Source organism: Hemicordylus capensis, chromosome 1 (genome assembly GCF_027244095.1).
Source record: "Hemicordylus capensis ecotype Gifberg chromosome 1, rHemCap1.1.pri, whole genome shotgun sequence".
NCBI lineage: Eukaryota > Metazoa > Chordata > Lepidosauria > Squamata > Cordylidae > Hemicordylus > Hemicordylus capensis.
The window spans coordinates 386,490,814-386,514,561 of NC_069657.1; the positions used below are offsets into that span (position 1 = coordinate 386,490,814).

At 45.4% G+C, this 23,748-nt stretch overlaps 1 protein-coding gene across 12 annotated transcripts in view; it reads left to right on the forward strand.

Moving 5' to 3' along the window:
* The window catches only part of SDCCAG8 (SHH signaling and ciliogenesis regulator SDCCAG8), a 231,402-nt gene that overhangs the window by 73,633 nt on the left and 134,021 nt on the right, over nucleotides 1–23,748 (forward strand). For all 12 annotated transcript variants that reach the window (XR_008317478.1, XM_053301744.1, XM_053301752.1 and 9 more), the window contains one exon: nucleotides 2,973–3,089. Coding sequence is in view for 11 of the 12 variants with exons in the window: in XM_053301744.1 (XP_053157719.1) it covers nucleotides 2,973–3,089 (117 nt within the window). In the remaining variant the exon portion in view is untranslated. The remainder of the gene's footprint in view (nucleotides 1–2,972; nucleotides 3,090–23,748) is intronic.

The window sequence follows — 23,748 nt, forward strand, 5'->3', positions numbered from 1 at the left end:
CTGATGCCGATTAGATCCCCTTCGACATCGAGGGAAGCTGCAAAACCATCGACTCTGAATACCCCGGCATTAATTTCTACATCACTCCGCGCTTCAGAGCACCGCCGACGTTCACACTTGAACAAGAGGACCTTGATGACACTGAGGAAGCAACATTGGATCCCAGCGCAGCGCAGTCTCTGCTGAACATGCTGGAGTCGAATATAACTACGCCATCAACCTTTAACACTTCCCAAAGCTTTCCACAAGCGTTGGAAGAGGAGCCTACTGCTCCTAAGGATCCCACCTCCCACATTCTGTCTGCAACCCAACTTTCAAAAATGACACCTTGGCACACCTGCGGCTTCAGCCACGCAACATCTCCATCAAATTAACCTGCCTTGCCTGGTACTACTTCCCCTGGCTTGGCATATGACTTTGGTGAAAGCAGAGTATGGCGGCTGAATTCTTTACCAATTAGTACATTGTCAGCGGGAGCTGCAAATGCAGTCCCAAAGAGGAAGATTCAAGCTACTGCCGCAAAGCAGACCCGAGTCACATCTTCAACAAAATACACTCAAACGACGACACTGCAATTGTCTTCCAAGTCCATACAAACAGAAAGTACCGGTCAAAGTAGTCCAGCACATCGGCCCTTGACACCAGTGGCGCCTTGATCATGCTCTCCATCACCACATGCATCAGAGGACAGTCACCATGGGTCCTCCGACTTTGAATTTGATGCTGTGACCGTGGAGCCCGATCTTTCCCCAGATGTGGCCACACCATCCCATGTCTCACCAACAGAAGAGCTAAAGGCATATCATCTCTATGTTAAAAACATGGCTATAGCCTTGGCTCTCGACCTCACTTTACAGGTCAAAACAATTGATGACCCTGCATATAATTTTATGGCCCACTCTCAAACGGCCCAACCATTGCCTCTTCTTCCAATAATTTCAAACGTCGCACAGTGCGCATGGTCAGTTCCTCATACTTCCACTCCCACTTCAAAGCGACTAGAAGGTCTCTACCGGATACAAGAAAAAGACAATACCTACTTGTTCAAACACCCTGTGCCTAATTCTTTAGTAATTGATTGTGCTACCACCTCACGTTCAGGCAGGTGACACACTACTCCTGCTGACAAAGAAGGCAGGAAGTTGGACGTATTGGGCAGGAAGCTATTCTCCACCTCTTGTCTCTCTGTGAAGGTGGCTAATTATTCAGCTTGTATGGTGAAATATAGTTACTGTCTATGGGAAAACTTAGAGAAAGACCTGGACATGCTCTCTTTTGACCAATTTAAAGTCCAGTTCCGAAAGACACTGCAAAAAGCGGGCGATTTGACATGTCAGCATCTGAGCACTGCCAAACATTTGGCAGAATCTGAATCTCGGTCCATTACATCATCAATCACCCTAAGACTTCACGCTTGGCTGCGTTCGGCCTCTCTCCAAGAAGACATGAAGGATAAGATAGAAGGCCTTCCTTTCGACGGCAAGGGCCTGTTCTCTGAAGAGACCTATGTAACAATGGAGAAGATGAAGAAATCAAAATTCATCGCAAAGACCTTCACTTCTTCCTCAGCTTCTACATCATTCGCTACAAAACAGAAGTCTTACTTCCGGCCCGAGTCTACCTATAGGCCTCAAGAACAATGGGATTACCGGAAGGGCTACCAACCCTTTTTGAAGCAAAGTACACAGCAAAAGAATAAGTACCCCTCTACCCAGCGTAACAAACAGGGAGAGGGCAACAAACAGTGCCTTTGAGATTCAGGAGAGCTCACTGCCACCGCTAACACCTCCGGATCATTTACTTTATTGCACCACTCAAACCAACAGGGAGGAAGGGTTGTTGGTCTGCACCACCAAATTGCCAACCCGAACAGCCATCATCACCACCAGATTGGCAAGTCATGCGCAAGCATGGCGCCACATAACATCAGATCGGTGGGTCCTGAAAATTATCCAGTCCGGCTATGCAATCGAGTTCAAAACTCAACCTCGATTTTGCGATCTGCGATTCACAAAGGCAACTCCGGCCTTACTTCAGGAGGTGCAAGAACTCCTACAAAAGAAAGCGATAATTTGTGTGCGCTGGGCTCATCGGCGGGACAGGTTTTACTCCTGCTACTTCCAGGTGCTGAAGAAAGATGGAGGACTCTGTCCTATAATGGACCTCAGATAACTCAACAAATTTGTCCGAGTGGAAAGGTATCGGATGACAATGTTACAGGACATCGGGAAAATATTTGGGTCCCTTGCAAGATAAGAGTATGGGCATTTATAATGCAAATAAATTGTCTACCTGGACAAACAGCTTAAGTCTTCTTACAGAAAATAATTCAACACTGTAGTTCAATGACTTATGAGTAATGAAGCTCATATTAAGTTGGGTTGAAGCAGGTTTAACAGAACTTAAGAATGGCTGTTATTGCCATGTGTCATGATACATGAAGCAATGAAGAGCAACTTCTGCTATAAAACCTTTGTAATGTTTTTAAAAATAAATTAATTAGGGCTGATCTGATAAAAAGAGGGTTATGGCAGTTATATGACCTTTGTGAAATGTTTGTGTTCCCTGAAAAGCTATCAGCAGCTTTTTAAAGAGAAATCTTGAAAGACCAAGACAATGGTGGGACATTTGTGGGTGGGTGGGAGGTACTGTGTCCCCAGCTGCTGAAGCAATAGAGGTGATGCTCCCTGCCTTTTAATGCTGCAAAATGGCTGTAGCTCTGCAAGAGAGAGGACATTGGTTCGGAAGTTGTGTCTCCCTTTCAAACTGACACCCATTCAAAGGAAGGGGAGTGCAGCTTTGCTTGTCCTCAGGAATGTCACCACACAGCCAAAGTTCAGTGTACTAGCTGAAGGTGAATTAGTAAGTACTAAATGCAGTAGATTGCCACTAGAGGGCATCAAAAGCTCTCATTGAAAATATTGCTCTGTAGATTCCACAGGATACATGCTGTTATCTATTCAATCCAACAGGTGTGTGGGGAAATACGTTATCAGCTGAATCAGACCAAAATGAAGAAGGATGAGGCAGAAAAGGAGCACAGAGAGTATAGAACAAAAACTGTGAGGGAACTTGAAATAAAAGACCAGGTAAGAGAGATCACAATGGTCAAGCTATTACTAGACATTTAAATGCTTCATTCTTCTAATAGTGGCTGTTAGTTGTAGGTGCTAAAGGATAGGAAGCCAGCTATTATTATTATTATTATTAAATAAATTGTATTTATTTATTTACTTATATACTTATTTATTTTCACCTCTAAAAAGCCGTTGCTATATAATATATAACATGCCCTATAATATGCTGTGTATCAGCACACATGCTGATAAGTAGTGTGTGTTGCATAATATCCATTTATATACAATTGTTCCTGTGTTGTGCCTAATATCGCAAAAATGAAAAGGCACAGTAAGCACTGCCGAACACTGACAACACTACTTTTTTAAAAACACAAGGTAAAATATAATTTCTCTACCTTTAAAAAAAAAAAAACCCTCCTTTTTATTAACAGACATTTCAGTAAGTATGCCAAAACAAATATGTTGCTGATTAATATTGGCAATTTAAAAGATTTTCTTCTTTGCAGTGTCAAACTATGGAATGTATCTTTGGGTAGCTGTGAGAAGGCACCCCTTGATAAATCAGCATTTAATCTTGGGATAAACTAGAGCTTAATTAGGAACAATTGGGTTGGATAAGATATGTTTGCACTTATTCCTGCAGAGTTCTTTGTTATACTGTGCATTTCTATCAGATTAAATTTTCACTGACCACACTGCAGAACTATGGGTTAAGTTATACTTTCATTTAAAATGAATAAATAAGATCTGGAAGATGTAGTGACTGTTGTGAATTAAAACTGTTGTGTTCCCAATTGGCATTTAAAATTTTACTTTTTAACACAGAAAACCTTAACATATTTTATAAAAGTTTGTGAAAGGAAGCTGTAATGCAAAGGCACTTTTCCTTTTCCTTTATTTGGTTGAAACTATTTAAACCCATTTGGTTATCAGATACCAGTACAGGTACCTTTTTCACAACTACCAGTACAGTTTTTCACAAATACCTTGATGCTTACAGATTCTTAAAATACAGTATGAACTTCTCATGCAAATACATTTATTTATTAATTATTTATTTTATCATACATTGAGAAGTATTGATGAGCGCATTTTGAATGGCACATAAATGTGCTGATTAATCTTTTGAACTACAGGTAAAATTACCATTGTAACTGTAACCTGACAATTGTTTTTCTAAAGCACTTATTAGCACTTATTAGCAACTGATTGTAATAGTAAATATGGTGGGCAGGATCAGCTTATGCTTCAGCACTTGTTTCGAGGTTTCTGACTGGATTAAAAAGAGTCCTCTTTCTTCATCTATGTGCCATCTACTGATGTGCATGTAAGTAGCACAATGTGATGTCACAGGGAATGAGAAGTCTGTGCTTTCCTTTTGATATTTGCATATAGCCTTTCCTCTCCATGGTAGGCACAAAAGGCATGGAGAGAAAAGACAGGATGGGAATATTAGAGGTGTGCATATACTTTCTACTCCCCTAATGTCCAGTTGCACTGCTTGCACATGTGTCCATGCTCGCTAGAAGGTTGAATGGAGATGGGGGTGGGGACAAGGTTTTGTCAAACCTTATTGTAATGCTCCATGTATGTGCACGGTATCAGTGGTGCGAGTGGATTGTGCCCATTGTGTACTAGATTGCTATGCTAAGATGAACCCGCACAGAGCATCTGTGCACTAGTGCACTTGGCTTTCCCACCCCCTCAGTCATCCTTCCCTACCCCAGAGACTTGGCGGGGCGGCAGTAGGCCCCCTCACTTGACCTTTCCCCCCAGCCCCATGGCAGCAGAGAGGATGGGCAATGACAGGTTGCAGCTGCAGTGGGGATGGGGCTTGCCACGCACAACCGTAGTGTATTAAATAAATATATATATAGGTATGAGTTCCATGTGGTCATATTAAAACAATCCTTTCTGAGCTGTTATTTAGCTCAACGCTTTCTACAAAAAAATAGAACCAGTTATTCTTTGGTCCCTTAGCCATGTCCTTCTGCACTTGCACTTTCCATGACCAAATGCAATCCTTTTTTGATTTTGCAAGGCACGGCCATTGAAACATGCCTGGGTGCCCTACTCCTAGGCACATGCACATTCTCTTGCCGATGTTTCTCTGAGTTGTCATCTGGGAGCAAGACACTCTTGAATGGACCTCTGTAACAAGTGCATTCCTGTAATCCGACAGAACGTACAAGGGAAGGGCCCAAGGCCTGTCATCACTTGAGAAAACATCTGCTTTCTCCATAAGTGATTGGGCTTCACAGAAATGTTGCTGTGAACTGATTTGCCTTAGCTGATTAGCTAAGGCAGCAGTTGTTGACCTGAATCTGCCTCTACTTCACACCACTCTCCTCCATTTACCTTCCCAGTAAATAGGCTGAGCACTGCTATTGCTTTGCTTTCTAGTTGCCAAACTATTTGGTCATAACTTAATTAAACATCCAGTTTCTACAAGGGGAGAGGCCTAAGGCCTATTATTACTGAGGCCAATGCTTAAGAACATAAGAACAGCCCTGCTGGATCAGGCCCAAGGCCCATCTAGTCCACCATCCTGTTTCGCATAGTGGCCCACCAGATGCCATTGGGAGCCTACAGTCAGGAGTTGAGGGCATGCCCTCTCACCTGCCATTACTCCCCTGCAACTGGTACTCAGAGGCACCCTGCCCTTGAGGCAGGAGGTGGCCTACAGCCCTCCGACTAGTAGCCATTGATAGACCTCTGCTCCATGAAGTCATCCAAACCCCTCTTAAAGCCATCCAGGTTGTTGGCTGTCACCACATCCTGTGGCAGAGAGTTCCACAAGTGGATCACACGTTGTGTGAAAAAGTACTTCCGTTTGTTGGTCCTAGACCTTCTGGCAATCAATTTCATGGAGTGACCCCTGGTTCTAGTGTTGTGTGAGAGGGAAAAGAATCTCTCTCTCTCTCCACTTTCTCCACACCATGCATGATTTTATAGACCTCTATCATGTCTCCCCGCAGTCGTCTTTTTTCTAAACTAAAAAGCCCCAGGTGTTGTAGTCTTGCCTCATAGGAAAGGTGCTCTAGTCCCCTGATCATCTTGGTTGCCCTTTTCTGTACCTTCTCCAGTTCAACAATGTCCTTTTTAAGATGTGGTGACCAGAACTGTACGCAGTACTCCAAGTGTGGTCGCACCATAGTTTTGTATAAGGGCATTATAATGTTAGCCGTTTTATTTTCAATCCCCTTCCTAATGATCCCTAGCATGGAATTGGCCTTTTTCACAGCTGCCGCACATTGAGTCGACACTTTCAACGAGCTGTCAACCACAACCCCAAGATCCCTCTCCTGGTCCGTCACCGACAGCTCGGATCCCATCAGCATATACTTGAAGTTGGGGTTTTTCGTCCCAGTGTGCATCACTTTACACTTGCTAACATTGAACTGCATTTGCCATTTTGTCACCCACTCCCCCAGGTTGGAGAGATCCTTTTGGAGCTGCTCACAATCCGTTTGAGATTTCACTACCTGGAAGAGTTTGGTATCATCTGCAAATTTGGCCACGTCGCTGCTTACCCCTGCTTCTAGATCATTTATGAATAAATTAAAAAGCACCGGTCCCAGTACAGATCCCTGGGGGACCCCACTTCTTACTTCCCTCCATTGTGAAAACTCTCAATTTATACCTACCCTCTGTTTCCTGTCTTTCAACCAGTTAGCAATCCACACATGTACTTGTCCCTTTATCCCATGACAGCTAAGTTTCCTCAGGAGCCTTTGATGAGGAACTTTGTCAAAAGCTTTTTGGAAGTCCAGGTAGACTATGTCAACTGGATCACCTTGATCCACACACTTGTTGACACTCTCAAAGAAGTCCAAAAGGTTGGTGAGGCAAGATTTGCCTTTGCGGAAGCCATGCTGGCTCACTCCGAGCAGGGCCTGTTCTTCTAGGTGCTTTACAATTTTATCCTTGAGGATGCTTTCCATCAATTTGCCTGGAACGGATGTTAGGCTAACTGGCCTGTAATTTCCCGGATCTCCCCTGGATCCCTTTTTGAAAATCGGTGTTACATTTGCCACTCTCCAGTCCTCTGGTACAGAGCCCGATTTCAGGGATAAGTTAAATATTTTAGCAAGAAGGTCGGCAATTTCACATTTGAGTTCTTTGAGGACTCTTGGATGGATGCCATCCGGCCCTGGTGATTTGTTAGCTTTCAGTTTTTCCAGACAGTTTAGAACATCATCCCTTGTCACTTTTATCTGACTCAGCTCTCTAGCCTCCATCCATAAAAAGCCTGGTTCAGGAACAGGTATATGCTCAGTATCCTTTGCCGTGAAGACAGATGCAAAGAACTCATTCAGTTTCTCTGCAACCTCCATATCCTCCTTAATAATCCCTTTCACTCCCTCATTGTCTAATGGCCCAACCGCCTCCCTGGCAGGTTTCCTGCTTCTGATGTACTTAAAGAAGTTTTTGTTATTCCCCTTGATACTTTTGGCTAAATGTTCCTCAAACTCTCTTTTTGCCTCCCTTATTGTCACCTTGCATTTCTTTTGCCAGAGTTTGTGTTCCTTTTTGTTCTCTTCGTTTGGACAGGCCTTCCAATTTCGGAAGAAAGTCTTCTCCCCTTTTATGGCTTCCTTGACGGTACCCGTTAGCCATGCTGGCATCCTCCTGGACTTAGTGGTACCTTTCCTCCTTTTGGGTATAGAATCTAACTGGGCTTCTAGTATTGTGGTTTTGAGTAAACTCCATGCACTCTGGAGCGAAGTGACTCTCCTGATTTTCCCCCTCAGCTTTTTTTCCACCATACTCCTCATTTTGGAGAAGTTTCCTCTTCTGAAATTCAAAATGTCCGTGTTAGACATCCTTGGTGAATCTCTCCCCGCATGTATGCTGAATTTGATGGCACTATGGTCACTGTTCCCTAAAGGGTCGATGACACTGACATCACGCACCAGGTCCTGGGTGTCACTCAGAATTAGATCTAAGGTCGCCTTCTCTCTGGTTGGTTCCATGACCAACTGTTCTAGGGCACAGTCATTTAGCGTATCTAGAAATTTGACCTCTTTGTCCTGACTTGAATGTGAATTTACCCAGTCTATGTGTGGGTAGTTGAAATCACCCATTATTACAGCCCTGCCTCTCCTTGACGCCTCCCTGATTTCCTCCTGCAACTCCCAGTCACTGTCATCATTTTGATCCGGAGGGCGATAGCACGTCCCCAGTTTCCGACCTTGTATAGTCACCCACAGGGTTTCTGTGGAGGACTCCAGTCCACCTAGGTTTTCTAGCTTATTAGATTCTATCCCTTCTTTAACATACAGTGCTACCCCTCCTCCAAGGCGCCCCTCCCTGTCCTTTCTGTAGAGTTTATACCCAGGGATAAGAGTGTCCCACTGGTTCTCACTGTTCCACCATGTTTCTGTTATGCCCACTATGTCTATTTCTGCGTTAGCAACCAAGCACTCCAGCTCACCCATCTTGGTTCGGAGGCTTCTGGCATTGGCATACAAGCCCCTATACGCTGAATCTCTCCCCTGATGTATGCTATTCTTTTGACTCTTTGACCTGCTGGCACAGGCTCCCATCTGCTCTTTATGCGGTTTTGCTCCATCCCCTTCTGTTTTATTTGCATTCTTTGCAGCCTCACACTTTAAAGGATGGCTTTTGCCAAACGGGATACTGCCCAGCTCCCATCGGCTGTTCCCCAAGTGTCATTTTAAAAGCTGCTCTGCAACATTTTTGATTTTAAGCGCCAGCAGTCTGGTTCCATCTTGGTTCAAGTGCAGCCCGTCCCTTTTGTACAGGCCTTGCTTGCCCCAAAATGTGTCCCAGTGCCTAACAAATCTAAACCCCTCCTCCCGGCACCACCGTCTCATCCACGCATTGAAACCCCTCAGCTCTGCCTGTCTCACTGTACTTGCGCGTGGAACAGGTAGCATTTCTGAGAATGCTACCTTGGGGGTCCTGGACTTCAAAATGCTACCTATCAGCCTAAATTTGGCTTCCAGGACCTCCCGACTGCATTTCCCCACATCGTTGGTGCCGACGTGCACCACAGCAGCTGTCTCCTCCCCAGCACTGCCTAGGAGCCTGTCTAGACGCTGCGTAATGTCCGCAACCTTCGCACCAGGCAGGCAAGTCACCGTGTGGTCAACACGCGGGTCACAAACCCATCTCTCTATCCCCCTAATGATTGAATCACCAACTACAAGGAGGCCCCCACCCCCAGAGGAGTATCCCCTGTGCAAGAGGATATGGGCTCATCATCCACGGAAGGGGTCCCTTCTAAAGAAGCATCTCCCTCTTCCTCAGACTGATGTCCTCCTTCCCCAAGACCTTCATTCTCCCTGACAGCAGAGGAGCTACCGGCTCTGGAGTGGGATGCCTCTATCCCTGAAGGTCTCGTCCACATGTCTCTCTGCCTCTCTGAGCTTCTCCAGATCCACCACCTTGGTCTCGAGGGAATGGATTTGTTCCCTGAGAGCCAGGAGCTCCTTGCACCGAGCACACACCCACGACTTCTGCCCATGGGGCAAATAGTCGTACATGTGGCACTCTGTGCAATACACTGGGAAGTGCCCCTTCCCCTGCTGACCTATCTTCATACTGTTTTAGTTGGCTCTTTACAGTATTTAGGGAGCTTATTGTCCGTTTATTAGATATTTTGTTAGGATAGGTCTCAGCTGTAATGGTCAGCTATTTAACTGTCCAAACAGCCTTTCCCAAGAATATGAGGGATATGAGGGAGGGATATGTACTTACGTTCTCTTCTCCACCAGGCTCCTTGTGATCGCAATTGCGATCGCGATTTCAGGGGCTCGTTCCAGGCTGCCCCGCACACTTCCCGCTAAACTCCTGCAAAACTCCTACGTCCTGTTTGCTATCCCTGTTCACTATGCTCTCGGGCCTTCACCTCATATGTAGAGTAGCCTTCCAACTGTCACACAGGATGAGAGCCAAAGGAAAGGAATGTGGGGCCCCGCCCAGCCCTAGCTGACTCCACCCCCACCAATCAGCAAACAGTGCCTTTAGGGAACCCTAAGAACTCCTAGCCCTCTGATATATTAACCCTAACAAGGAACCCTAGCAAGGAACCCTAACAAGTAACACTCACAAAGATAGAGAGACTAAGACCTACCCCTTAAAGAGAAACAGCCCCTGCAAAACTCTCCTCTTCTTGTTAGTTTGTTTGAGGGAGAAAAGGCTAGATGCTTAGAAAGGCTTGCTCAGCTTCTCAGCTGTGTCTCAGCTGCTCACATTGCTGTGTATCAAGAGATGAGGTGATTGAAAGCTTCTGTTTTCAAATTATGTCCAAATTTGCGGAAATGGTTTGTTCAAACTATGCTTAGTTGAAACAAACCAGGTTGAAACCATGGTTTGATGTTTTGGTATGTTAACTAACCATAGTTTCAATAAGCTACAGTTTCCATAGTTTGAATAAGCCACAGTTCCCTGAGTTGGGGAGTAATGGGGAGCTGTGGTTAGTTCAAAAGTGAAAGTAGAAGCCTTCAGTTTTTTTCTTGCTCACAGAGGAGAGAGGAGCATGCAAGCCCAAGACTATTGCAGACTTTTTCATAATAATTTGAACCATCTTGTAAACTGGGCTAAAGTCTGATATAGAGAGACTTAAAACAGGTGATAGAAGAAGAGGGAAGGAGATGTGGAGAATTTTCAGTTAGGACTTCAAACTGCTGTAGAGAGTCCAGCTCCAAGAACAGAAAGGGATAATGTTAAAATAGTAAAGGAAGATTTAAAAAACAGTGTAAATGTACAGTATTATTATTATCATTTATTTATACAGTCAGACAGATGTTATTGACTGGTTTGTTTTATCCAGACATGGAGTCCTTCCCAAGGACCTGGGATGGCTGAATTTTATTGTCAATGTTGTTGCTGTTGTGTTAGATATCTGTCGCAGAATATAGGCTGTTCCCAGTAAAGTTGCTTTTTGTAATTGGCTGATGGTGATTTCTGTGGCCCCTATGGTGTTGAGCTGCTCTTCAAGGTCTTTTGGAACTGCATCCAGGGTGTCAATGACCACTGGGATTATTTTGGTCTTTTTCTGCCACAGCCTTTCAATTTCAATTTGTAGATCTTTGTATTTTGTGATTTTTTTCTATTTCTTTTTCTTCTATTCTGCTATCCCCTGGTATTGCTATGTCGATTATTTTGACTTGTTTTTCTTTCTTCTCGACTACAGTTATATCTGGTGTATTGTGCGGCAGATGTTTGTCTGTTTGTAGTCGGAAGTCCCATAATATTTTTACATCTTCATTTTCTACAAATTTTTCAATATTATAGTCCCACCAATGTTTGGCTACAGGTAGCTTGTATTTTTTGCAGATGTTCCAGTGTATCATCCCTGCTTCCTTGTCATGCCTTTGAGTCAGTCTGTGCAATCTTTTTACAACAGCTGTTAGGTGGTCCACAGTTTCATCTGCTTCTTTACAAAGGCGGCACTTGCTGTTTGTGGTGGATTTTTCGACTTTTGCTCTTATTGCATTTGTTCTTAGTGCCTGTTCTTGTGCAGCCAGTATTAAACCCTCTGTTTCTTTCTTCAAGTAACCATTCTTAAGCCATTGCCCGGTCTTGGTGATGTCTGATTTTCCAGTTATATTGTGCAAATATTGACCATGCAGGGGCTTATTTTTCCATGTTTCTGCTCGGTTCTTGACTTGTTCTTTCTTGTAGGCCTGCTTTCTTTCATTGGTGTTGTTTTCATTGGTGTTTCGCGTTATTGACCCTTTTAAGTGCAACTTCTTCACTGTCCTTGATATATTCTTCAAGGCCTCTTTTCTCCTCCTCTACTGTTTGATGGACTTGCAGCATTCCTCTTCCACCTGAGCTGCGAGGGAGGTATAGCCTATCGACATCACTGCGGGAGTGTGCAGAGCATGATTGATGGTCATGATTTTCCTGGTCTTATGATCTAGCGTCTCTAGCTCTGCCTGGGTCCAGTCTATTATTTCTGCAGTGTATCTGATAACAGGTATAGCCCAGCTGTTTATGGCTTGTATGGTGTTCCCGCCATTGAGTTTGGACTTGAGGATTTTTCTAACTCTCCTGATGTATTCACTTCCCATTTTTCTTTTAACTTCAGTGTGTGCGATGTTATCAGCCTGGAGAATACCCAAGTATTTGTAATGTGCTTTCTCTTCCAGGTTCTTGATGTTGCTTCCATTGGGCAGTTCTATTGCTTCTGTTTTTCTTATTTTTCTTCTGTTCATTTTTAATGCAGCACACTTGTCTAGTCCAAACTCCATTGCTATATCGCTACTGAATATACGGACAGTGTTTAGCAGTGAATCAATTTCTGACTGGGACTTTCCATACAACTTCAGATCGTCCATGTACAGCAGATGGTTGATTTTACTTGATGTTTTAGATGTTTGGTATCCGAGGCCTGTTTTGTTTAGTATTTGTGAAAGTGGGGTCATGGCAATTACAAACAACAGAGGGGATAGTGAGTCCCCTTGGAAAATGCCTCTTCTAATGCTAACCTGTCCAAGTGTATTGCCATTGATTGTTAACTGTGTATTCCACATGTTCATTGCTTTTTAAAATAAATATCTGAATGTTTTTGCTGACACCAGTTGTTTCTAAACATTTTAGTATCCATGTCTTGAGGCAATGATTCAAAGGCTTTTTGGAGTCAATCAATGCAACACTTAGATTGGTTTTTCTTCTCTTGCAATTTTCTAAAATCATTTTGTCAATCAGCAGCTGGTCTTTGGTACCTCTGGTGTTCGGGCAATTTCCTTTCTGTTCAACTGGAAGCTATTTGTTAGTTAATAAGTGTTGCATCACTTCATCTGCTATTATTCCAGTTAATAATTTGAACATGGTTGGCAGGCAGGTTATTGGTCTATAATTACTTCGAACTGTACCTTTTGCTGGGTCTTTCATGATGAGATGAGTATTCCCACTTGTTAGCCATTGTTCAATATCACCTCCTTGCAACATGTGATTGAACTGTTTTGATAGTTGTTTATGAAGGCTTGTTAGGTGTTTAAGCCAAAAACCATGCAGTTCATCGTCGCCTGGAGCAGTCCAATTTTTAATTTTCTATGCTCTTTCACTTATTAATTCTGATGTTATTATTAGATCTTGCATTTGTTGGTTACATTTTTTGACCTCTTTCATCCAGCCTGCTTTTTTATTATAATCTATTGGATTGTCCCATAATTCCCGCCAGAATTGCACTGTTTCTTCTTGATTTGGTGTTTTTATGTTTCTTGCAGTTTCTCCTTCTGTGCTTTGGTAGAAACGTCTCTGATTTGACTGGAATTGGAGATTCTGCCTGTGTTGTGTAGTTCTGGCTTCATATCTGCTAATCTTCTTTGACGCTGCTGTTATTTGCTGCTTTATTATTTCCAGGACTTCTCTAATTTTCCTTGAATCTAGGTGGTACCAGATACTGTTTGGTGTTTTCATTCCTCAGCTTCTTGTCTTTCATATCTTTCCGTTTACTAGCATCTGATCTAAGCCTGGAGATTTTATTTTCTAATCGAATCTTCCATTTAGGTGATGTACTGCTTTCTTTTTTTACAGGTCCACTGATCTTATATCCGAGCTCTTGTGTTGTTATTGTTGCTGCACTGTACATTAGTTGGTTTGTTTCTTGCAAATTATTGGTTGTTATTTCTGCAAGTGCAGCACTGACATCTTTTAATGCCTGAGCAAGTTGTTTTTTTGGCACCTGTTTTTAGAGCTGGAAGTCGAACCCTGTTGGTTGTTTGGTTTATGTGCTCAGTTATTTTTTGCTTTAGTTCATGTTGCTTTTCTGTTAAACGGCATTCAGGTTTTTGAGGTGAAGGCAAAGGGGAGGTTGCCTGGCTTTGATTTTGAAACAGTTCAGCAACAGTGGCATCATCTATTTCCAACACCTCCACCTGCGCCTGAGCAACTGCTTCAGTTGGTGGTAATTCTTCCATATCTTGAGCCTGTGTTGCTCTTTGCAGTTCAACTTTCTGAGTGTTTCTTTTCTTTTGGATAAAATGTAACATATAGGGGGGTGAGATAACTGGGACAGAGGTAATTAAAACTGGGTTTATAAATTTAGTGAATTCTTCCAGACTTACTTGTCTGTTACTAGGAGCTGCCCAGAACACTGCTAGTTCTCCAGCCTCCACACATTCACTCTTCAAGTTCCACACAACCCCTGCCCACGAACAATCTTTCCTGTTCAGAACACACCAACAAATCTCTCACCTCTCATCCCAAAACAAAACCTCCTCCCATGCAACAAAATCCAGCATTCGCTTTCCTCTCTCTGTCTCTACTGCCTTTATTTTAAATTCCTCCCCCTCTGAACCTTCTGTGCCTGTTACTAGAGTAACCCTCACACACTCACTCACGAGCTCCTATATATGTCCCATCACAACTACGTATATACTTTTATCATTTACGTCTTGGTTGGGAACAGCAGCCGGACTATTGTACTTTGGAACACTGACCTAACATGGCCACTTTAACGCCTGAAGCGGCTGCGCCCGATATGGATCCTTCCCTTACACAGGTACTGGTGCTGACCGAGACCTTGGCATTCTCCCCTCGTGCCCTTCTGTCAGTCCCTCCCCAGGAGGTGCTGCAACTATCACAACCCTGTCCAGAGGACTTGCCACCCTCAACTTCTTTAGCCATCGTCACCCTGGTTCCGAAACCTTTGATGGCCGGGCTGCCCAAGCGCAAAGTACGCTTGGATTCGGCACTCAGAAAGCAAAAGAAGGCAGACTCGCACACCAGGCCTTCTCTACAGGAGCCATCAGAGGCCGCTGCTCACCAAACACTGCCGCCTCTAACCCCCCGACCATTCCAAGTGAACACGCTGCCAGCAGGGACAGACTCAGCAGCCCTTCTGCAACCTTCCTCACTACTGGTGAGTGATCTGGTGCTGCCTCAAGATGCAGCGCACCCTGCGGAAGCACACCATCCCCAGCTGCCTTCCTCCACGGTACCGAGACAACTACCTGGGCATTCGGTACCAGAGCCACAGGCTCCTCTGCCCTCACACTCGGAGCATGTTGAACATGATGATTACTATGCCCCAGAGGCTTATTATACCCTGCTACCCCTGCTAACTTGGCAAAGAGGCACCTTTTAAACGTGGTGATTCTCTTTATTTAGCAGGGGGAGAGTAACTGGCCCTATCCACCCCCAGCACAGTACCTCTAGTGACGGTTGCTGGTGTCTATCTTATGTTTATTTTTAGAATATAAGCCCTTTGGGGAAAGGGTTCCATCTTATTTGTTTGTTATTTCTCTGTGTAAACCACCCTGAGCCATTTTGGGAAGGGTGGTATAGAAATTGAATGAATGAATGAATGAATGAACGAACTATGGGGATAATTATGATGACTCTTACTATACTGATGACCCCAAATATGGGCATGCCCTCTGTTGAGAATCTGGCTGGGAGGATTGGGAAGACTACAGGGGCTACCTGCCCACTCCCACTCCCCTTCTTCTTATCACCATGTGAGGAGCAGGTGCTATTTGAGATCACCATCGAGGTCATGGTACAGGCGATTGGACTGGTCTCTGCAGAGGTCAAAGAGATCTGTCCAATACGTTGAAAAAAGAGGGACTGAATCTCATGAAACAGCAACTACACATGTTACACCATCAGCGAGAGACAGTGACTCGTCTCTTCTCACTTCCACTATGTGCCGCTGGCCCTATCTGGAAACATGGGGCTCTCTAACCACTGATCAGTGGGTCATAACAATCGTCGGTTAGGATATGCTATGGATTTTGTCCAAAGATTACCACCTCACTTTGGGAGATGAACTCCAACACCACAACTCCTTCAGATGATAGAAGCACTATTAGAAAAAGATCCGATGGACCGCCTGGACAGCAGCTTCTATTCCCCTTTCTTTGTGGTCCTGAAACTGGATGGGACCTATGCCCCATCCTGGACCATTGGGACTTGAACTGCTTTGTGAGATACGCCATATTCCGCATGGTGACCATCCCGGAAATAGTGCTCCTCTTGTCTCCGGGAGTGTGGTTTGCAGTAATCAACCTAAAAGATGCTTATTATCACAACACCACAGCTTCCTGCATTTCCAGGTAGGGACCCACAGATTTCAATTCAAGACCTTGCCCTTTGGTCTTTCAACAGCCCCAAGGCTCTTCATGAAATGCATGGCGATGGTATTCTGCCATCTCCACTGCCAAAACATCGCCATCTTCCCGTTTCTGTATGACTGGTTGCTGACAGCCTTGTCACCACAGCTGCTGGAGCGCCAAGTAGCTATGCGGGAAGACTTGGGCCTGCAGATAAACGTTGAAAAATCCTGACTGACACCAACCACGGTTATTCCCTTCATGGGGTTAGTCCTAGACTCTGTCTCTGTGCTGGTGTTCCTCCCAGAACAAAGAATCTGCACCTTACTACATATGGCCCGGTGATTGTCAACTCAACTGATGCAAACAGCCACACTGTACAGAAGATGCTGGGACTTATGGCACACACAACTTCAGCCCTACCACATGCGCAGCTCCTAATGCGGGTGCTACAGTATTGGTTCCTAGATCACTTCAGTCTGCAACTGGACAAGCAGAACAAACACCTTTGACTGCCGTTGTCAGTCAAGGGCTCCATTGGTGGACTTCTCATCGGCACTTAGAGGTCGGTCTCCCCTTCACTCGGACAGATGGTTGATAGCCGTCACAATGGACGTGTCCAAACTAGGCTGCGGAGCGCATGCTTTAGACTTTCAAATAAATGGGCACTGGTTGCCCTTGGAAGCTAGGAGGCACATCAACTACTTAGAACTTCTGGCAGTCTTCAAGGCCCTGAAGGGCCTCTTGCCATCTCTTCAGGGTCATCAAATTCACACGGACAACATGACTGTCAAAGGCTCTGGCACTGGGCGATTGCACACGACCTAGAACTCTCAGCTATTCACATTCAAGGACATCTGAATGTCCTGGGAGACTCCCTAAGTTGGACTCTGGTAATCAGCCACGAATGGACTCTACACCGTTTGATCCTCCTGGACTTGTTCTGATGTTGGGGAACACCAACTGTGGATGCCTTTGCCACACAAGCAAACCGTCAGTGCATCCAGTTTTGCTCTCGGATGGGCGTGGGCCGTCACTTCCTGGGAGATGCCTTTGCTCTGTGTTGGATGGGGATCTTCCTGTACCTATTTCCACCGATTTCCCCTGATACCAAAGGTTCTATAAAAGTTGAAGAAAGAACCCACAATGGCAGTTCTGGTGGCACCCTACTGGCTACGGAGAACGTGGTTCCCAGTGCTGTCGTCTCTTGCCCTGGATGGACTGATCCACCTCCACAGCCTGCTGGACATCCTCACTCAAGATGCAGACTCCATATGGCACCCAGATCTGTCACAACTGCGCTTAACGGCATGGCTCCTCTTCTCAACATAGGCCCTCACTTGCAGCAAATCCTAGAGGCTGCTCGGAAGCCATCAACCCAGAGGACGTACAGAAGGAAGTGGAAACACTTCACAGAATTTGACCCCTACTGGGCACCTACTTCCTCCCTACTTGACTATCTGAAAACTATGGGACTCTCTATGTCTTGGGTCTGTGTACACTTGGCAACAATATATGCACATACTACAATGTGAGGTTTGGAGCCTCCTTTTACAAACCCGAGTTTTCAAGAAGTTGCTTAAGGGTCTAACCAATTTGTATCCTGACACACCGCTCAAGTCTCTCCCCCCGCATGGGACCTTCTCCTAGTGCTCACCTAATTGGTATGCAAACCCTTCAAACCACTAGCTCATTGTGACCTCCGTCTACTTACCTAGCAAACCACATTCTTTGTGGCGGTCACTTTGGTGCGCCGAGGGAGCCAATGTAGAGCCCTTAGAGTGGACCCTCCCTATCTGGTCTTCCACAGGGATAAGGTTCAGTTGTCTCTGGACATTACCTTTCTCCCCAAAGTGGTGAGTACTTTTCACAGGTCGCAGGTTCTGTCTCTACCAGTCTTCTTCCCAAATCCGACTTGGCAGGCGGAAAGGACCCTTCAGTGACTTGATGTACACCGCTGCTTCATGTTCTAAAAGGAAAGAACACAAAAGATATGGAAGACCCAAGCCTTATTCATCTCCCACGCCCCCAGGTCCTTGGGCTCCCAACCTGCCACACAATCTATAGCTAGGTGGAGTGTGAGTGCAATCACTCTAGCTTACAAACTAGCGGGTAGGGACCTTCTAAGATCCATCAAGGCCCACTCCACAAGAGTGATACCCACCTCCCCTGCCTTCGACAGGAACATCTCAGTTGACATCATCTGCAAAGTGGCTACTCCTCACTCCTTCGTGATGCACTATACGCTAGACCTGTGCTCCAGACAGGATGCGGAGTTTGAGAGAGCTGTTTTGCATTCTGTCTTCTAGTGACTGCAGGCCCACTGCCAGATAAGTCAGCTTGTGATGCGCCCATTGGTATGAACAACGAGAGACCACGACAATAAACAACAGTTTGCTTACCTGTAAATGAAGTTCATCCAGTGGTCGTCTGTTCGTTCACACACCCTTCCCTACCTCTCCACTGCAGTCTCTTTCAGATTGGCGGACACTCAAACTGGGGGAAGGAGGGGGTGATGTCACCAAAGGGGAGGAGCTCCCACCAAAAAGTTAGTCATGAAGAGAGCTCTAGAAGGATCCCAAATGGACTTCAGTGCATGCCTGAAGCCCATTGGTGTGATCAAACAGATGACCACTAGATGAACTTCGTTCACAGGTAAGCAACCTGTTGTTTCCCTGGTATCCCAGGTTAAAGCAGTGGTCAGAGGTACTTTCTATCAGCTTCGGCAAGAGGAGAGCTGGTCTTGTGATAGCAAGCATGACTTGTCCCCATAGCTTAGCAGAGTCTGCCCTGGTTGCATCTGAATGGGAGACTTTATGTGTGAGCACGATATTCCCCTCAGTGTGTGATGTATGAGCAAGATATTCCCCTCAGGGGATGAAGCCGCTATGGGACGAGCAGAAGGTTTCAAGTTCCCTCCCTGGCTTCTCCAAGAGAGGGCTGAGAGAGATTCCTGCTTGCAACCTTGGAGAAGCCGCTGCCAGTCTGTGAAGACAATACTGAGCTAGATAGACCAATGGTCTGACTCAGTACAGTATATGGCAGTTTCCTATGTTCCTATGTGTCCGTTTCTTGAGATGAACGACCTTAGAATGGTGGTACATATGCTGGTAACCTTCAGACTTGACTACTGCAATGCATTCTATGTGGGGCTGCCTTTTACGTAGTCCGGAAACTGCAATTGGTGAAGAATGCAGCAGCCTGGTTGGTCTCTGGGTCATCTCAAAGAGATCATATTACTCTTATATTGAAAGAGCTACACTGGCTACCCATAAGTTTCCGGGCAAAATACAGTGTGCTGGTGATGACCTATAAAGCCCTAAACAGCTTATGCCCTGGGTATTTAAAAGAACCACTTCTTCGCTATGAGCCCCTTCACCCATTGAGATCATCCCGAGAGGTCTGTCTGCAACTGCAACCAGCTTGTCTAGTGGCTGTGTGGGGGCCGGCCTTCTCTGTTGCTGCCCCAAAACTCTGGAATGCACTCCCTGTCGAGATGAAAGCCCCCTCCCATCTCGGAAAACTTTTAAAAGATCTTTAAAGACCTACCTTTTCACCCAAGCTTTTTAGTTTAATTGTGGTTTTAAATTGTTGTAAGGTTTTTATTTCTGTGTTTTAACTTTGTCTTCAATACTTGAAGAAATTATTCTGAACCTTTGCATAGCACATAGCAATTCATACGCATTATCAAAGATTGGGGAGGTGGGGAAAGGAATGCTTGTTCAGAGAGCTGGGAGGTTGGAGGAGAGAAGAGAATAGGATACATAAAACAATACCGTGACCTAGTTCAGATGTAACATGAAACCAAGACTGAATCCTGGTTTCACATAATATCCCCTGACCTCAGGCTCATTTCCTCCTCCCATTCTTGCATAAGAGGAGGAAGGATTCTACTTCTAATCCTGGTTTAGGACCAGGATTAAACCAGAATCTTTTGTTTTGTTCAAACTGGGCGATTCTCTCTTATTCTTGCCAGAGTTTCAAAATAAGCCAGAATCTGAAACTTGGATTCAGCACTCAAGGCTAGCGGACATAACAGAGAACCAGGATTCAGTTCTGGCTCTGTGTTACATCTGAATCAGGCCACTATATATGTGTGTGTGTACTGTTACTATTTCTTGCATCTTGTTCCTTCTGTTCGTCCCTCATCGTCTTTCTATACTAACAATAAACTCAGGCAACTGGGTGCCAATCAGATTGAAAGCAAAATGGGATTACCCCCAAATAGAGTAGTGGTTTATACAAACTCATAGGATTCCCTTGGCAAGCAAAATTCAATAGGTTTTTAAATTAAAAGAAAAGGTAAAGAAGACAAAATAAAGTCCCAACAGCCTGACGGTGACTGAGGGTGCTCAGTGGTTCTCAAGACCCATAGAACATTGGAAAAAGCAACAACAGAAACATGGGAATGCGAGAGGAGAAGTAATTTGTCTACTTAAATCTCTAATAACTTATAGCATCCTGGAGCTGGGCATTAGGGTTGTGCAGATGAAACATTTTGTTGCAGGTTCCATGTGTTTCTTCTAATAGTAATCCCAGGTGACTGAGTGCCTATGGGTAGGGTTGTGCACAAAAACTGGTTTGAGTGGAACTATACTCGAACCAGGTCTGTTCCTGTTTACAGCCCATTAGGGGCCTGCCTGCGGAGTTGGTGCCATTTTGGAGGTTACTGTGCATACCCAATGGACCTCTGCATGTACCCAACCATTGGGCATGTGCGGTGGCCTCCAAAATGGCCACTGCCACTGCAGCCTGGTACATAATGGGCCAAATATGGCCCGGAAAGGACCAAAAATGACCGGGGGTGGAGGAGTGTGGAGGGGCATCAGGAGACTCACCACGGCTGCAACAGAACCCCACAGAGCCTGGCAATGGCAGCAAGTGCGCCTTAATAAAACACCTGCCCCCCCAAAAAACACGAACTGGCCCTGAACCGGCCCAACAGGTTCAGCTTGACCTGGAGCCGAACTGGGCCCAGTTCAATGTCTGACCGGCTTGAGGTTGAGCTGGTTTGCACATCCCTACCTATGGGTCTAGATGTGAAACAGAGCCAGCCAGAGATCGTGTAGTGGTTTCTACTTAGGCAGAGGCCTCCCTAAGATTGCAGAAATAAGTAAGTTTGTAAACTGAAAGAGAGGGAATATGTGTAATAAACTCAAACATGGTTTTTTTTGTTTTCAGAACTTGTTTGAGCATGCAGGGCTCTCAGAAGCTTTCAGTATGTTCAGGGCCCATAGAAATAAGAAAATGCTAAGTTATTTTCTGTGTCTCAAGAGTGGTATATCTTGACTTTTCTGCTACCTTTACATGCTGTTGCTAAAATCTTGGAGTTCTTCATTGTCTTCTATGGGCAGCTCTCATTCCTGCACCAGGGAGATAAAAATAAAGAAACCAGAAGTTGGGGCCTCAGTAAAGTCTTTGCTTGAGAGCATTTGACGGCCATAATTAAAACTGAGATGAAAAAGACATATTGCAATGGAGGGCAGAGAGAGAGAGAGAAGCAGGAGTTCTTGCATTCCCTAATGTAAAGGTTCTCATGCTTCTTTATAGTAATCATCTGTAAGTCAAGGAAATGGCTTCTAAGCCTCCCCAGCTATAACAAAGATATGTTTCAATACATGTTGCATTCAAGAACAAGCAGATCAAAACAAAATGGAAGCAGGGATGAAGAGCTACATAGGCCAAGAGAGTAATTTTAAGGTCCTTATAAAAGGATCTATAAAATTAGGTGTTTGTAAAAAAGTGTGAATGAACCTGTTGACAAGACTAGGCAGTCATATTTGGTAGCACGATTCAATTTGAGTCAAGTCTCATGCACTGTTTTGAGCATGACCAGCTCTGTGGGCGATTGGAGAGTGTACCTCAAAGGAGTTTGTTTGTTTGTTTTTACCAAGGAGCCCAGAGCAGTGTACTACATGCTTAAGTTTCTCTTCACAACAACCCTGTGAAGTAGGTTAGGCAAGGTTGAGTTTGTGAAACATGAACAGTTAATATGGGAAGGCAGGGGTACTGCTTCCAAAATCTTTTTGTAAGTTTGTGTTTAAGCATTTTTCTTTTCAACACTCAAAAAGCAAACTACTTTTTCCACTATTTCAGGCTATAAACTCTATTAAATATATATCAGAAAATCTACACAGAGGAAAGCCCCCATTTTCCCCTGAGTAGGAGATCCTCAGCAAGGGTACTGGACTGCGCATGCCTGAGACAGAACTGGACCATATCATGTGATTTGATTGTAGGCGGAGCCGCCTCCCAGCCCCAGTTCCAGTTCTGTCTTGCTCGGGACAGGATGTCTGGAGAGAGCTTGGATCTTTTCTTGACTGGTAGCGTTTTCTTGGCTTTTCTACTTACTCTCGCCCCCCTCTCTCCACCCACCCCCTTCTCTGTAGATTGTGCAAAGGTGGGTAGAGAGTCGGGCTGCATTTGGCTTCAAAATTCTTGAATTCCCAAAATGCCTTTTTCATTTTCCATTTGGCCCGATTGGCTTTACTTCACACTTGCTATTTTCTTTGCTTTAACTCCTTTTTCGATGGAATTAGCTCACGCTGAAGAGCTCCTTCAGGGCTCTTTATTGGAGGGAGTTTCGTTACTGCAGAACCTGGGTAGCACTAGGACCTCCCTGCTGCAGTTTCTCAGGGAGCTCTCCTGCTGCCGCTTGTTTCTACCGCCCATGCTTCAGCGTCTGGGGAGATGGAGGCTGAGGCTTCAGCCCGGCAGCATTGTAAAGCCCATAAAAAATCTAAGCACAATGGGGGCCAGGCTGCTCCTAAGAAGCGAAAGAGGCGCAAAGAATTCCTGCTGAGATTTGAGAGCTTCAAGTGCCTGAGCGAACGGCTGCTTATCCAAACCGTTTGCAAGCCCTCGAAAGTGAAACTTAACAAAAACGGCGCCAAAACAGCAAGCAGCTCCAAGAGGCCTGATCTCGAGGGGGATTACCAGAGCCCGGTGGGCAATTTCCTGGCGTCCATTCCTCTGCCTCCCCGTGGGCTCAGCGGTTGAGGGGGAACCGGCTGGCCCGCACATTCCCTCCCCGCTGTCGGACACTTCTGCATCCGGGAAGGATTCCACGAACAAGCAAACTCCAGTGAGTACTGATCCCTTCTCCCCCGGGGCCACTCAATGGCTTAGGGACTTCTTCAGAAGGGAATTTGCCCTTGAGCCTCCTGTGGCTCCACTGTTGGGGGTACAATCCCAATCTCTACCCATGGGAGACCCTGCACAACAGCCCGTGGTCCCTTCCACTTCAGGCATCATCCCACCTGCCTTGCCTCGCAACCCAAATCCAAAAGCGGTGGCTAGATGTTGAACATCAATGTTGTTTTCTCACAAGATGTTGTTGCTCTCACAATAGGAAGGGCTGTGATAGACTTTTCTCTTCTTCTCCCGACTCCAGCCCACGCCGTAGGGCTATCCCATTGTGTGAACGGGGATTTTTCCTACCCAGGTCCTTGCCACGGAGGGACAAACGCAAACGCAGAGTGTCCTCATCTTCCTCCTCCTCGTCCCCTCAGAGTGACAAGAGATCTAGGAGGGCCAGGCCTCCACCGGGACCCGTGCCTCCAAACCCTTCTCCCCTCTCCCCTGCCCTACTCCCCACCCAGCCTCTCCTCCCCATCCAGCCCCTCCTCCTAGCT